This window comes from Pygoscelis adeliae, unplaced genomic scaffold (assembly GCF_000699105.1).
Source record: "Pygoscelis adeliae isolate BGI_AS28 unplaced genomic scaffold, ASM69910v1 Scaffold413, whole genome shotgun sequence".
Taxonomy (NCBI): domain Eukaryota; kingdom Metazoa; phylum Chordata; class Aves; order Sphenisciformes; family Spheniscidae; genus Pygoscelis; species Pygoscelis adeliae.
In genome coordinates, this window is record NW_008824403.1 from 1,572,148 (window position 1) to 1,585,567 (window position 13,420).

Genomic DNA, 13,420 nt, shown 5'->3' on the forward strand with positions numbered 1-13,420 from the left:
ATACATGTTTGCTTATCTTTTCTTTCATTAGAAGTATATACATATTAAATCTGAGTATCAGTTGTGAAAAATGTAGATAGTTATTGCACTATTTAACAGATTACCCTGTTTAGTTACACTTCCAGTATTAAGCTCAACTACATATAATTGTATTTGTCAGCATTAAATTTACATTTAGGTTTTAACAGGTCTAGCTAGCTCGCATCATTTAAAAAAAGAAACCAAACCAGAATTGATTCAAATTAAGCTGAACTAAGAAAATTATCATCGATAACAATAAAAATATTCATAAAGGAGGTTTGCAATGATTCTCTCTTGTCAGTTTTTAAAAAAACAAAGACACAGCAGAATTTGCGGTACCCCACCAAGCACATGAATATAGATTTCACCTGAAGGTGACTGGGAAGTTCTATTTAACATGTAAATACCCAGAAAAGACAGACAAACAAAATCAAAGAAAGAGCTACTAAACAAAGGTTCCAAATAAACAAAGAACTTAAAAACACTTACGGTAACTACTTTCACTATCGCTGGCATTAGAGGTTACATGCTCTGAAATTGCAACACAATGGAAAAAAAAATAAGGAACATACACTTAATGGCATGAGTCCAAAAGAAAGCAAATTGACACAAAATAATCCAGATGAAAGACAATACTGATATCAAAATGCTGAAATCAATACATACTGCATATAAAAGTTTTAAGGTACTTCTCATAGCTCTCAGGATCAAGCTTAATTTCATATGAAAGGAATGGACGTTAATAAAAGGAAAAACATTAAAGATCATATCAAAATAAGATTACGAAAAGTACACTAATTCATAGTTCACATGTAACCCTGCAATTTTTAGGTTTTCACTTCAAGATTAATTTTGTTGTGCAAAAACTATGGGATTATGCATTTCAACTTTTATGCAGGCAATTTATTGATTATATTAAGAGTGTTGTAGCAGAAAATACTGGACTATATTGCAGAAAATATAGTGTAGCATGTTCAATAATAGACACTTTCCTGTGGTATATTGAATAGTTTACTTGAAGCGCAATGCAGAATTAAGATTCCCCCCCCCAGTAATGCTTTAGTTTTCAAAAGCTCCTGACTTTCATTCTTGACTATCTATATTAATTTCACGCCTTTTGCATATTAATCAAATAGTTCAGTAGCTACAAGGTGTTTATACTTTAAGCTATGTAACTGCGTTGAATATGTTTATGATAAAAATGAACGCAACTGAAGAACTTCAGGTATCAATCCATTGTTACCTGAAAATTCTACAAATCTGGTGAACAAATATGAACTTTGATATTGCTGAACTTTATTGTAAAGAATCAATTTTTATGCCACCCAATGAGTGGGTCTATTTGTAATGAAAAACACTAATATTCACAGCTTAAGACTGCATAAAGAAGCTTGTATTTGACCTACACATATTAAGTGCAATTAAATTTGAAATTATGTACCTAACTCTGTGCATATAATAATACATATGGTTGTCATGAGGAGCCTTTATAATACATTAAATTCAGTGTGGTTCCTCCCCTACAATATTGAAAGAAGGAAGCAATGGGACTCTAGAGTAAGAATACAGTTACAAAGCATGTATGCTTCTAGTGTTCAATAAACATTTTAAAAAGTCATCATATGTAAACTAATTAACCTTTTCAAATGTTTTTGGATAAAGTGAACCAGTATCTTTAAACCACAAATCTCTGGCTAGACTGAACTCCCTCACTTCATTTCTGTGCAGGAAAAACAGACAAGTATTTCCAAATGTTTGCAAGTACCAGCAATTTGTATCTACTTCCATTTCATTTTCTTGTCTTGGAAAAAGAATGTCCACATTGGCATGGAAGAGGCCAATAGTGATGTTTAAAAGCCTCGTGGTAGAACATGAAAGGGAGACGTTGTCAATTGAGAATACAAGTGTTGTGACGTAGTCTGATAATGGGCACAATTGGTGAAGATGGAAAGCCTGAAATGCCAGCAAGAACAGCAGTCTTGCAGAGCCCAAGTAACACAGCTTGCACTAATCGTGGTAAGGCAGTTTCAGAAAGTATGACTGTGCTGAAAAACAGGCTAGAAGCCGTTTGTTTTTATAACAGAATCACCTAGTGACATTTCTGGACCATATTACATAGTTTAAACTAGGTACGATCATAAGGCCATAAAGGCTGCTTGTGATGATCTGCTCTGAACTGTAAGGCCATAAAGGTTGCTAAGGTCTTCTGCTCTAGACCAAGAATTTCCTTGAAAATAGCCATTTCAGAAATGGAAAATTAATGTTATAGCTACTAGAACTTTTATTTCATGATTGAGGCCAAGTAGAGAAGTACACCGCTTCTTACATGCAATTTCAGGAACACTGTGCATAACAGTTATGCGCTGGGAAGAAATGTTTTCTCTAATGACTTTAAAAGTCATTTTAGTGACTAATTTTACTATTCCATAAACGCATAACAATGTATGTGTTCAATATCTGCGATGAAAGCAAGGTCTTGACTTTTTTTATTTGTCATTTTAGTACAGTGGTGGTGTCTGTGTACACAAACAGATCTGTTAAGAGTACGCAGCAACTTTTGAATCTTACTGTATTCAACTAGTTAACATTTCTGCAGGAAATAAAACTAATGCTTATGTGTCTCCTCTATTAGCTACCCCTCTACGTGGTCTAAAAGGATCATAAGAGTTCAAATAAGTCAGAAAGAAAAACTCCCACAGCATTTGTTAAGCAAAGGTTTTTTGTTTGTTTTAAGTAGCTGTAAACGTCAGTCACCTAGAGAGAGGATTTAAAACTGTAACTAGTTAGTGTTACGGCAATGGTTGTACTATTACTGTAAAAAGCCATAGGTTATTTTTAAATAAATAAAAACACAAAGACAAGAAAAAAAGTGATATAAAAAAATAATCATCGAATTTAAAAACACAGTACTATTAAGGACAAACAAATAAGCATTGGTAAGCTTCTGAACAACAACAAAAAAAATCTAATGTAATAGTCACATGAACTTAAAGTAACATGTTCCTGAAAGCAAAAAACCGCCAGAACATTACAAACTAGAAATAGCTTATGAAACATTTTTTAGAGTCAACCTCCTTATGCCAGTAGAACACCAGTCTGAGAGATCTGTTAAAAAAAAAAAAGTAGTAATTTTTCAGATGGAGGTTAAAATAACTTGGGAGTATTTTGATCACTTACTCAGGCCTTTTGATCCCATGTCGTCAGGGACCTCCTGCAGAGTAGTCCCCAGAGGGCAAGCAATAAAAAGACAATCACAAAGAAAATAATTGTCAGTAATATATAAAATTGGCGCTACGACAGGCGACAGTTCCCAGAACATCACAGGAGAAAGTAAGTCTATAGGATTTGACCTGACTGGCACATGAAGTGTAATCAGTGATGCAAACAGCAGAGAACGCAGTTTGTAGCAGACCTGGTCTGAATTAAAGATAAGTTTGCTGAGAAGACACTTTTTTTTTTTTTGAGTACTGGCAACAACGATGAAAATCAAAGTAACCTCTCTTCATTAGGAAAACCAAATTAGAACGGAGTGACTTTGAAGTAACCAGTCTGAAGGGACTGACTCGAGAAGCTGGTAAGCTTCGTTATACTTTCTTCATTGCTGTGCGCTCTCCTCCAAGTCAGAAATGAGGAACCATCACTGACAGCACTGGAAGGCTGTTATCTCCTCCAGTTATGTACACAGTTACTCAAAAGTATTACCCAGTTTATTCCAAACTGGGATACTCTTGGGTTAAATTTTACTTTAACAGCAAACAAATGGTTTTATTGATTTTGTAGATTGGTTCGTCTTTGGCACCTCAAGCTCATTAGCCTGTTGCAGCTCAGGAAACTGTCTCCATGGTAACACCCTACTGCAATCTAGCAGGCCCTTCTACGTGTGCTTCGCTCTCCATCGAATGCCACATACTTACGGTCAATATCACTGGTTTCCTGCTCACTCTGGTCCTTGTTCTTGTAGAAGGGAAATTTTCGGGAAAAGAGGTTCTTTTTACGCTTGTCATTGAATGACTGCTGAAGAAGAGAAGGAGGGGCAAAACAAAGGATGTCTAATGTCTGTGTGAACAAAGGCCCAGACCAGCAGCTTTGTGGAAGCTGACTCCTAAAACCACATTATGCAGTGCATATTCCAGTTTAACATTGTCTTCTCATCTCATTAAAAATAGAGATCGGGATCATGGCTTCGCTCACACCCTCTGTATTTCACATGATTACTACTGAGAGAACTGGCAGGCTGGTTCATCCTATATGGCCTGACCTGTATTTCACAAACTTAGGCCTGCTGGGAGTACAAGAAGATGGGAAAAACTAGGCTGCTATAAGATGGCCAAACCATAATGAACTCAAAGTCAATTAAATCACTGATACTGTCTAATACAGGGGGGGTTACAGTATTTTTAAAAACCACTGAGGCTTTACACATGCTTTTGCAAACAGCTGACATCATAACAGCACACCGGAAGTATCTGCCACTGCTACCCATTTGCAAAGGCAAAACTGCAAATACTTTGGTGACAACTGCTAAATAACATATCATACAGTAAAAAAAAATGGAAGTTAAAAGCTGGCATTGTACCGAATGCTCTTACGATACGACTAAGTAACAGTGAAATAGGAAAAAGGGGAAAAAAAGAAATGTGTCTAGCTAAAACATCCAAACAATTAAAAAAACAAACCCAAAATAAACTGTATTTGTTTCAATCTTTCACAATTGCAATTCATTGCGAGTTCACTGAAAGAAATGACTTCGCTCTATGTAAGTCTGCATCCCAATACCAAGATTAACTTTCAAAAGATACAAACTCATTTCATTTGATTACTGTGGCAATTATTTTTTCAAGGGTGCATTTGTAGAGAATTACCGTGTGAAAAACCCTGTATGTCCAAGGATCATGTTCAGCAACTTCTGACATTAACTGCTTGTGTTGCTGAAGAATTTCTGCATCTCAGTTACTACGAAAATTTCTAGAGTTACCTATATAGACATATATCCACCCATTTGCATATAAACTACTGTTGTGCTCCTTGTCTAAGTGATGAAGATATTTTCATTTGTATATAGGTATGTCTACAGGTGTAATTAACACAGAATTTAGTAATACCTGCCACGTCTTCTGCTGAAGACATGATGTGACTACAGCACCTTTAATTTACTGTTCTAAGTCAATAAAGAAACTCAATGTATAAATAAATCAGCACCATTTTTATTGCAATTATGCCCAGAACTAGAACTAATAGACCTAACTTGAAGCCAGCTTCCATCTTTTTATTTCTTTTCATCTTTAGGCATAAGTGAATCATCTGCCCAGTTTTGCCAAGACATGAAATTTGCCATGTTTCTGTCATTCGGTTTGCAGAAACTCTATTACGGGAAGGATGGCGAAAGTAAGAAAACGCCCAACTTTGTTTTGAGACCCTGTGCTGGAGGGGGACTGTTTATTTCTAAGCCAAGCAGAGCCCGTGTGCAGCAGGAAGTAATAAAACTTCCACAGATCCATTTTTTAAAAGCTACTTTTTAAAAAAACAAAAATATTTTCAATTCATACATTAAAGACTCTATTAACAGCTATTTCTAAAATTCGGAGCATGTTAACTTTCAAGTAATTGTCTGTCTGTCTTCAGCCAGCATGAGCTCATTTCCCTCTATTACATGCAATACAGTTGCACAAAGATATATTACCTTTTCTACCAGTATTAAGTGTGGAATGAAATATAGTAACAACTGGGTGTCAAATACGACAAAGTTTTTTCAAACAGTGGGCCACCTTCTTTGGTACAATTACAAAACTAGCATTTGGCCTTCCTAAAGAGAATGGCTATAGTGCAACACACAAGCTGCATCCTGCTACGGTATTAACAACCCTTCTGGCCATCTGTTTTAATACAGACTTGCTTGGCAATATCAGATACTGAAACATCCAGTGATATTTCCATTACCATTGTTTAAAAAAGTTTACTTAAAATTACCAGGTGTAAAAGAGGGACATGGTACCATGGGAGCACAATCAGTGACATTGACCTCTGGAAATAGCAATACTGTGTTAAGTAGGAAATCCATAAAACCTTTAATTGGCTGGCATCTGTGTTTGACTAAAACTGTCATTCCACTGTAAGAATTGGTAAATTATCAACCTGACATATGGACAAAAGAACTGGTTTCAAGCCATCATATGCTTGCAGGAACCACAGTTGGTATGGTCAAGGTTTTAGGTTATGGTCCTCCTGACCTTCTTTATCTGAAGTCAACAAGTCATTGCAATTGATTTCTCATAAGCAGAAAGATTAATGTATTCTACAGAACAAGGGCAACGAAGAAACATGCCCAGAGGAATAGATCTTGGCTGAGTATACTGAAAGATACTGTAACATGAATTTCAAAAAGTTTAAGTCTCACGTCTATACAGTTGCTCCATTTGGACAAGTCCCTCAGTTTGGGCAAAAGAATAGGGAAAATAAATGGAACAAAGCTAAAATGGTGCAGTTTAACTGAGGTGGTGAGACTCTGAAATTTCTATAGGTAAAATGAGTGGCTGATTTATGGTACTTCATAAAACATAATGGGCTTCTTCATTTTAGATTTTAAAATATTTCATAACAATAATTACTGTAACTTTCTGTACAGTAAAATTTACTGAACTAATATTAAATTTTATATACTGCATGTATAATGGTCAGAGTCAGTTCCATTGCCAAAAAAAAAGCGAAAATAAAAGTAGTATTATACTGATTTTGCATAAAGGATTAGCCACAGGTTTATTTTTAAAAGATACCATGATTATAAAAAGCTAGAGAGAATTGCTTATTAGTTGAAAATGCATAGTAATTGTATTAAATTTTTCATAAGCCCACTGCAAATCATAAACAGGCATCATAAGCAAGAATATATTAAAACAGAAGCAGCACAGAAAGTGAGATAAATGTGTATATGGAAGGAACAAACAAGAAAAAAATTAACCCTTTCTGCTCCAGATTTTTTAGCTTTCCTTAAAATGAAAGGAACATGGATTTTAATGTTTGCCATCACTAGGGTTATTCTTTAAGGTTTTAATGTAGAAATTTTGAAGAATTGTACAAAGTTGGTGTTTCATCCTGTCCATGGAGTATTATCATATACAGACACAGGAAGGCACATGGTCCATGAGGACATGTATGGTGCAGACAGCTTACTGGGAAAAATATCACCATGACAAATACAGGAAGAATACTTTAAGGAGAAACCATGATGTTAAAACATTTACAGCTGAAGCAAAAGATTGTGAACAGTGTAAGTGTGTTTGCAAAATGAAATGTTACTAAAGAAAAAGAACTGCAGTACTATATCAATGGCAAGCGTAGTTGCTTTTCCACTCAGTATTCCATGCATATCTTTGGTGCAATGCTAGTGCACAGTGACTGTGCACTAACTCTGCTATTGTCAAAATGCTACTTCAAATACATCATTAATTAAGTTAACTGTTTGCAGTTTATTGGTAGACAAACTATAAAACCATGCAATTATCTTTCAAAGAACATGGTAACATTTGAAAAATTACTTAATGTAATTAAAGTAATCTAAAGTATTCAAGCCATTTTCTTTATGTGACTTCTAAAAAGTGAACTCAATGATCAAGTTAAAAATTACCACATCAGCTGATAACATTTTATTCCAATACCAAAATATGAATGTACCAAAACAGAAAAAAACTGCAAATAATCCAATGAATCCTCAAGGCAGTACTGTAATTGTTCATCAGAAAATAACTAGAGATATTGATTTCCTTTTAAACAAATACTTATAGAAACAACCATGACATTTTCTTCATTAATAAACTGAACTGAAGCCTTTACCACATAGCAGAGGGATGTACGTATGGATTTGAGTCTTTAAAGTCTAAAATCCTACACTATCAGGATGAAGTATTGAAGCTTTAATACGTCATATATGTGATTTTTGAAGTTATGAAAACATTGTAACTGAAACAAATTACTAAAAGGAATCTTTGGGATCTACAATAATGACTGACTAATGTTACAGCATTAGTGCTATTAAAAAAAAATAAAATCCCTATTTAAGAAATAGCTTCCTCAGGAGCTTAAAGCATGTTTCAGATTTTTAAAAAATGATAATACAGTATTACTTTAGAAGGCTCTTACATCTAAAATGCATATACCTAAGTCTTGAAATTACTAGTTATATACTATTGGTAGAAATTGTAAGGTTGTGAAATTGTTTCTCAAATTTCAGAACGACCAAAACATTGCAAAAAAGCCTCACCCTCAAAACAACAACAAAAAAAATTTACCATTATTAAATTGCTGTAATTTTGGCTACAGAAATTCCTATTACTACCCTGCTTTCTCACCACTCATTCCCATCACGTGTACTGGGACAGGGACTGCATATCGTGCAGTGAACTGCACCAAAGGATTGACTAAAATTAAAACCAGGATTTCTTTTGGGTTGGGTTATTTTTCATCTGCATTGGTTATTTTACATGATTTGAGCACAGCCACATTGGTATTGGCGCCAATAGAGAGTGGCAGTGAAAAAAAACAGCTGTGAGACGGAGATTGATTCTGGTCAGCAATGGCGCTAGCCTTCAGTTTTTGTTGGCCTATGCCCTTGCAGGAAATTCTTTAAAGCTTCTGCATCCATAATTGTAACAAAGAAGTTACACGTTATGCTGTCTGCGTAACCGTGTACATCATAAAACCTCATCACAGGGACCCTGTTGAGCTCTACTTCCTTGTTTTGCATTGAAAAACTTTAAAGAAAGGATCGTACTAATTTTTCTGAAAATTGGTAGTGAGCCCCTCCCCCAAAAAAGGGAGTCCAGGAGTACAATCCACAGTAAAGGACTAAACGGCTTTATAAACAGCACTTGCAGAGCTGTTAGAAATGGCACTATTCAATAGTTGATTAGTATCTACAATTCCTATTACATTACAGTATTAATGATAATATATATTTATAAGCTAATTCTTCAAACAATTTGCAGTGTTTTGGCAATGGTTTACTACTAAAGTTAGCTTTGGTGCTCAGAAATATTTCTGTTTGACAGAATTTCATCTTTTCACCAAAAATTGAAACTGAGTCTGCATAGATAAACCACTGAAAAATGTTACCATTCACAATGCCAGGTGTAATTAGTACTTCATTAACTCACCCCTTTATCTCCTCTTGTTTTGGAATTGAATTTCACTGTCTTTAAACGGGCTCGTTCTTTTTTCTCAACTCTACCACAAAAACATACACAAAAGAAGTTATATCAGCAAAATTCCAGAACTTCAAGTTACTACTTCTTACAATGTAAGCATATAGGTGTACCTTTTGCAGTACAGATTTTTGTTGGTGATGACACCTTCAGAAAATGGCAGCCTGCTAGTAGCAGACTGCATTGGAAAAGCAGGGTATTATTTCTCAAGTGATGAGGTGTGAGAGTATTGGAGTGTTTTGTGATTATATATGTTCAATAAACAATTACCAGCCAACAGCAGATACTAAGATTCAGAGCACCTAATCTCTTATTTGAGTCTCTGATATGCCAGCAAACACCTTTTACAATTTAGAAACACAATTTACTTTGCACCTTTTCATACATAAATGGTGTAATGTTATTAAACCCATAAATTGCTTACAGTGAGAACAGAGAAATGGACTTGGACCACCTTTATCAACTTCAGTACACAACTCCTAAGGCTAAATAGGATTTTAACAAACTTCTCATTGAGTTAGTCAGAATCCCATTACAGATTTTTTTTTTTTTTTTTAAAAAGACCAAAACCAAGTGGCTGATGTGGTACAGAATTAACAACAAAGAGCAAAGCACATGCAATATATGTATTAATCATATCAGACGTTTAATAGCAGACACCTCAAAGTCAATAAAATATCATGACATACCTGCGCTTGCTTGGGATAACTCCAATTTCATCACTTTCTCCATCTGGAGTTACCTGCCGTGCTTGCCACCATTCATCATCAGAAGCATTAATGACATGGAGAATATCGCCAAATTTGAAGTTCAATCCTTGACTCGGAAGGCCGCTGTCTTTAGTCTTGTCATAATCAAAAAGAGCTCTACATTGAAAAGAAAAAAATCAAACACAGAAAAAGCAAGAAAAAAAACCCAGGGGAGTATGAATAGCACAAAATATGAAGCTGCCTGTGTTGTTCACAAACAACTGCATCCTTCTAACACAGTTGCTTAAAAGAAGAATGCTGAATACATTCTCTGTCTCTCTCATATACATACACACACACTGAGAATATATCGTATAGTATTCACACACACTTAGAAGTTTTAATGAATGAGAACAAACTTTGTCCAGAGCAGAACTCCAGTACTTTGTAAAAGGTTGACAGAAGATGCCTCCTGCAATTCAGTAAGTACTTTGCACAGAGCAAGTTACATGTCAACCTAGGGAAAAAAAGGCAAGTATTTGAAGCATACAGCACTGCCAAAAGTTCTGTAATGTACGTTGGTTTATATCAGGTTACAAATTGGAATTGTTTTATTAAATAAAAATTACTGTCCTTAAAAGTAAAAGTTGATATCCTGCTCACAGGGTGGCAGGGGGAAAAAAAAAAAGCTTAGAAGTATGATCTGAACACAACTTGCTACTGCAGTACCTGAAGGCAAAGAACCTTATGTGCATTCTTTTTGGAAAATTCCCAACCACTTCAAGAGAATCTCATCCTTTTTTCTAAGGTAAGCCTGTTTTCAAATAATAGGCACTAGCAAGACCTGAACACCAGCTGCGTGGCTACAGTTTTATTAACATTCCCTTTGCCAGCAAGGTTGGTTTATGCAAGTCCACTATTATCCATACCCACATTCATGCCTGCTTTGTACTGATTCCTTCCCCTTCTTACTTATGAAAGCACGATTGTCTAGAAAGGCACATGGTGCACCATACTGTGGAACTGATCTGGGTTAAAATTAATTTCTTTTCTCCCTGTTTGATCATTTTATACCTGGATCGGTTCCCTGAGGAACTGGAGAGACTTGCAGTATGCTTCTCCCAGCACAACTGAGGGTATAGTGAAGATGCGGAAATGAATGACAGGAGCCTCTTACCAAACTGTACGAGATACTCCTAAGATTATGCCTTATAAAAGACTCTTATTTTGCATTTTAAAAAGGTGTATGAACCTCACCTATGTAAAGCGAGGAGTGCCTGTATGACACAAGTCAAAAAATCCTCAACTTCATTTCACCTGCAAGCTCCTAAGTTTGCCAGTGATGCACTTTCTAAACAATACCCCATCTCAATTTAGAGACTTGATACCAAATCCATCTCAACCTTAGGAAAATAGCAACAATAGATCACAATGTGATGATTTAAAATGGTGTCCTTTTCCTTGTCCAAATTCCGTTAGTTTCTTCTTCCAAGCACTAGTCTTATGTACCTTTTTCTGCTAGATTTTTAATGTCTCAGAATTTTTTTAACCCATGTAAGTACCTAAGTAGTAACTGTTTGCTCTAAAATGTATTTTAGCTTTGTGAATTTTGCCTTTCTAAAGCACAGAGTGTATTTCTTTGGGTTTGAACTGTATTTGCTCATAACCAATGTCAAATTGCTTAGAGAAAAAATTCAACATTTTCTGTCAAATCAATTCATCTTTAGCAAAAGATCTACTGCAAAATCAGAGTTGGTTGAGACACCATGCCTTTTTGGGGCCATAAAAAGTATCAAAAACTTTTCATAATGAGATAAAGGTTTTCATAAATACTTTCTAAAAATGTCTAGAACAAGACAGACATTTTAAAATGGCTTCAAAATATTTACTCTCATGATACACAAAGCCCTATATTTAAATGTGCAATACTTTTAATTTGTAAAAATTTTATTACAAATTTAGGCTTTCAATTTTGAAAGCGCTTGGAGGTTAAAATACCACCTTCTTTCAGTAGTGCAACCTCCACAATAATATCTTTCAGTTTAATTCCGTAACATTGCTTTGTGTTTAAAACTTGTACTTTCATCTCTGTTCAGAGCAAATACAAATGTTTGTTCAATTTTGCTTCTGCAAACAAGATAATAAATATTTGTAATAGTTGAGATATCCACGTTCTTTTTAAAAAATCAGAATTCTTATTTTCTTTGAAATAGTCCAAATACTGCAGGTAAGAAAATTATACACCTAGTAGTTATTCCTCCAGATTTATTCTGGACATGTTTGTTCAAGAAGCACTGTGGACAAATATCCTTCCCTATCTCAAAATAAATTGCACATAATCCATTATGTACTTTTAATGCAGATTCCAGTTATTTACATTTTCACTGAATTAATTAAATGCATCGTGGAATTTATTTCCTGAGAATTCTTGTTTGCATTCAAGCAATTATTTCTACCAGCACTACTTTTAAGTTTCAGTTTGAATATAAACTTATATGAGCAGCGAGCTGGGCCTAACAGCATTAATACGTGTTGACTGCATGAGAAAAAAGAAATACACAAGAGTGAAATGGAAGCACAAATGGATAAAAACATATCTTATCAACGTGCTCTTCAAACTAGATAAATGGTTACACTGAATAGTTTTTGCACAATGAAAGGCAGTTTCATCAAATACCTTTCCTCCGGTAAGGTCACTTCAAGAAAAATAATTTTATTGGGGGAAAAACTAAAAGCTGACAGTTTTATAAGATGAATTAGGGTGACAGACAGTAGTGACGGAACTGCACAGCTAAAATTTATAGGAACACCAGGAACGGGTAACGATCAAATAAGTGAGCCAAAAAGCAAACAGAATTAACAAAAATCTCTTCCAATTCCAACTGATTAACATGGCTTTTCCTGTATGCCTGGCAAGTCATCAAATGAGAACTCATTTCACAGCCAAGATGACATTTTATATCTACAGATATAAAAAAAATACCTCTTCTATTAACTCTCTGTATGGAGACTCTTATTACAGATTAACAATACCATGTATACATTTATTTAGTGTAAGTTATAAACACTAACTTAAAATGAAATTTGGTATTCCTGATCAACTACTGTTTTGAATCAAGTCCCATAATATTTAGCCTAAAGTTCTATTTAAATTTAAATGAGTCATAAAAATTATTTTACAGAGAAAGCATCAAGTCCTCCCTTTTATTTCACCTTGTATTACTCAGCAACTAAACAGCACTAAAAAAAGGCAACTTGGTTCCTTCACTTACAAGTCTACAGAAACTGAAGTTGCATGTTTCATGGGTGTTTATGCTTCAAAGCCGAAAATTTAATGGCTGTCTTAACAGTGCCAAATTTTCCAGAATGTATTTTTACCTGGCCACAGTCATTACTTTGAATATCATAGGCTATTGATCAAGTTTTACTGAAGCATTTCTTCATTTAGGGTATTCTTGCTGAACAAATCAATCAGGAATTCCTGCAGCAAAAGCGTCTCCATGTCTTATTTCATGA

At 34.8% G+C, this 13,420-nt stretch overlaps 1 protein-coding gene across 1 annotated transcript in view; it reads right to left on the bottom strand.

Annotated features, from left to right (window-relative positions):
- Positions 1 to 13,420, bottom strand: part of DLG1 (discs, large homolog 1 (Drosophila)) — a 177,238-nt gene that overhangs the window by 18,278 nt on the left and 145,540 nt on the right. The window contains exons 16-19 of the mRNA XM_009320409.1: positions 9,905 to 10,081; positions 9,168 to 9,237; positions 3,936 to 4,035; positions 511 to 552 (exon numbers count right to left, since the gene is read on the bottom strand). Of these exons, the coding sequence (XP_009318684.1) occupies positions 511 to 552; positions 3,936 to 4,035; positions 9,168 to 9,237; positions 9,905 to 10,081 (389 nt within the window). The remainder of the gene's footprint in view (positions 1 to 510; positions 553 to 3,935; positions 4,036 to 9,167; positions 9,238 to 9,904; positions 10,082 to 13,420) is intronic.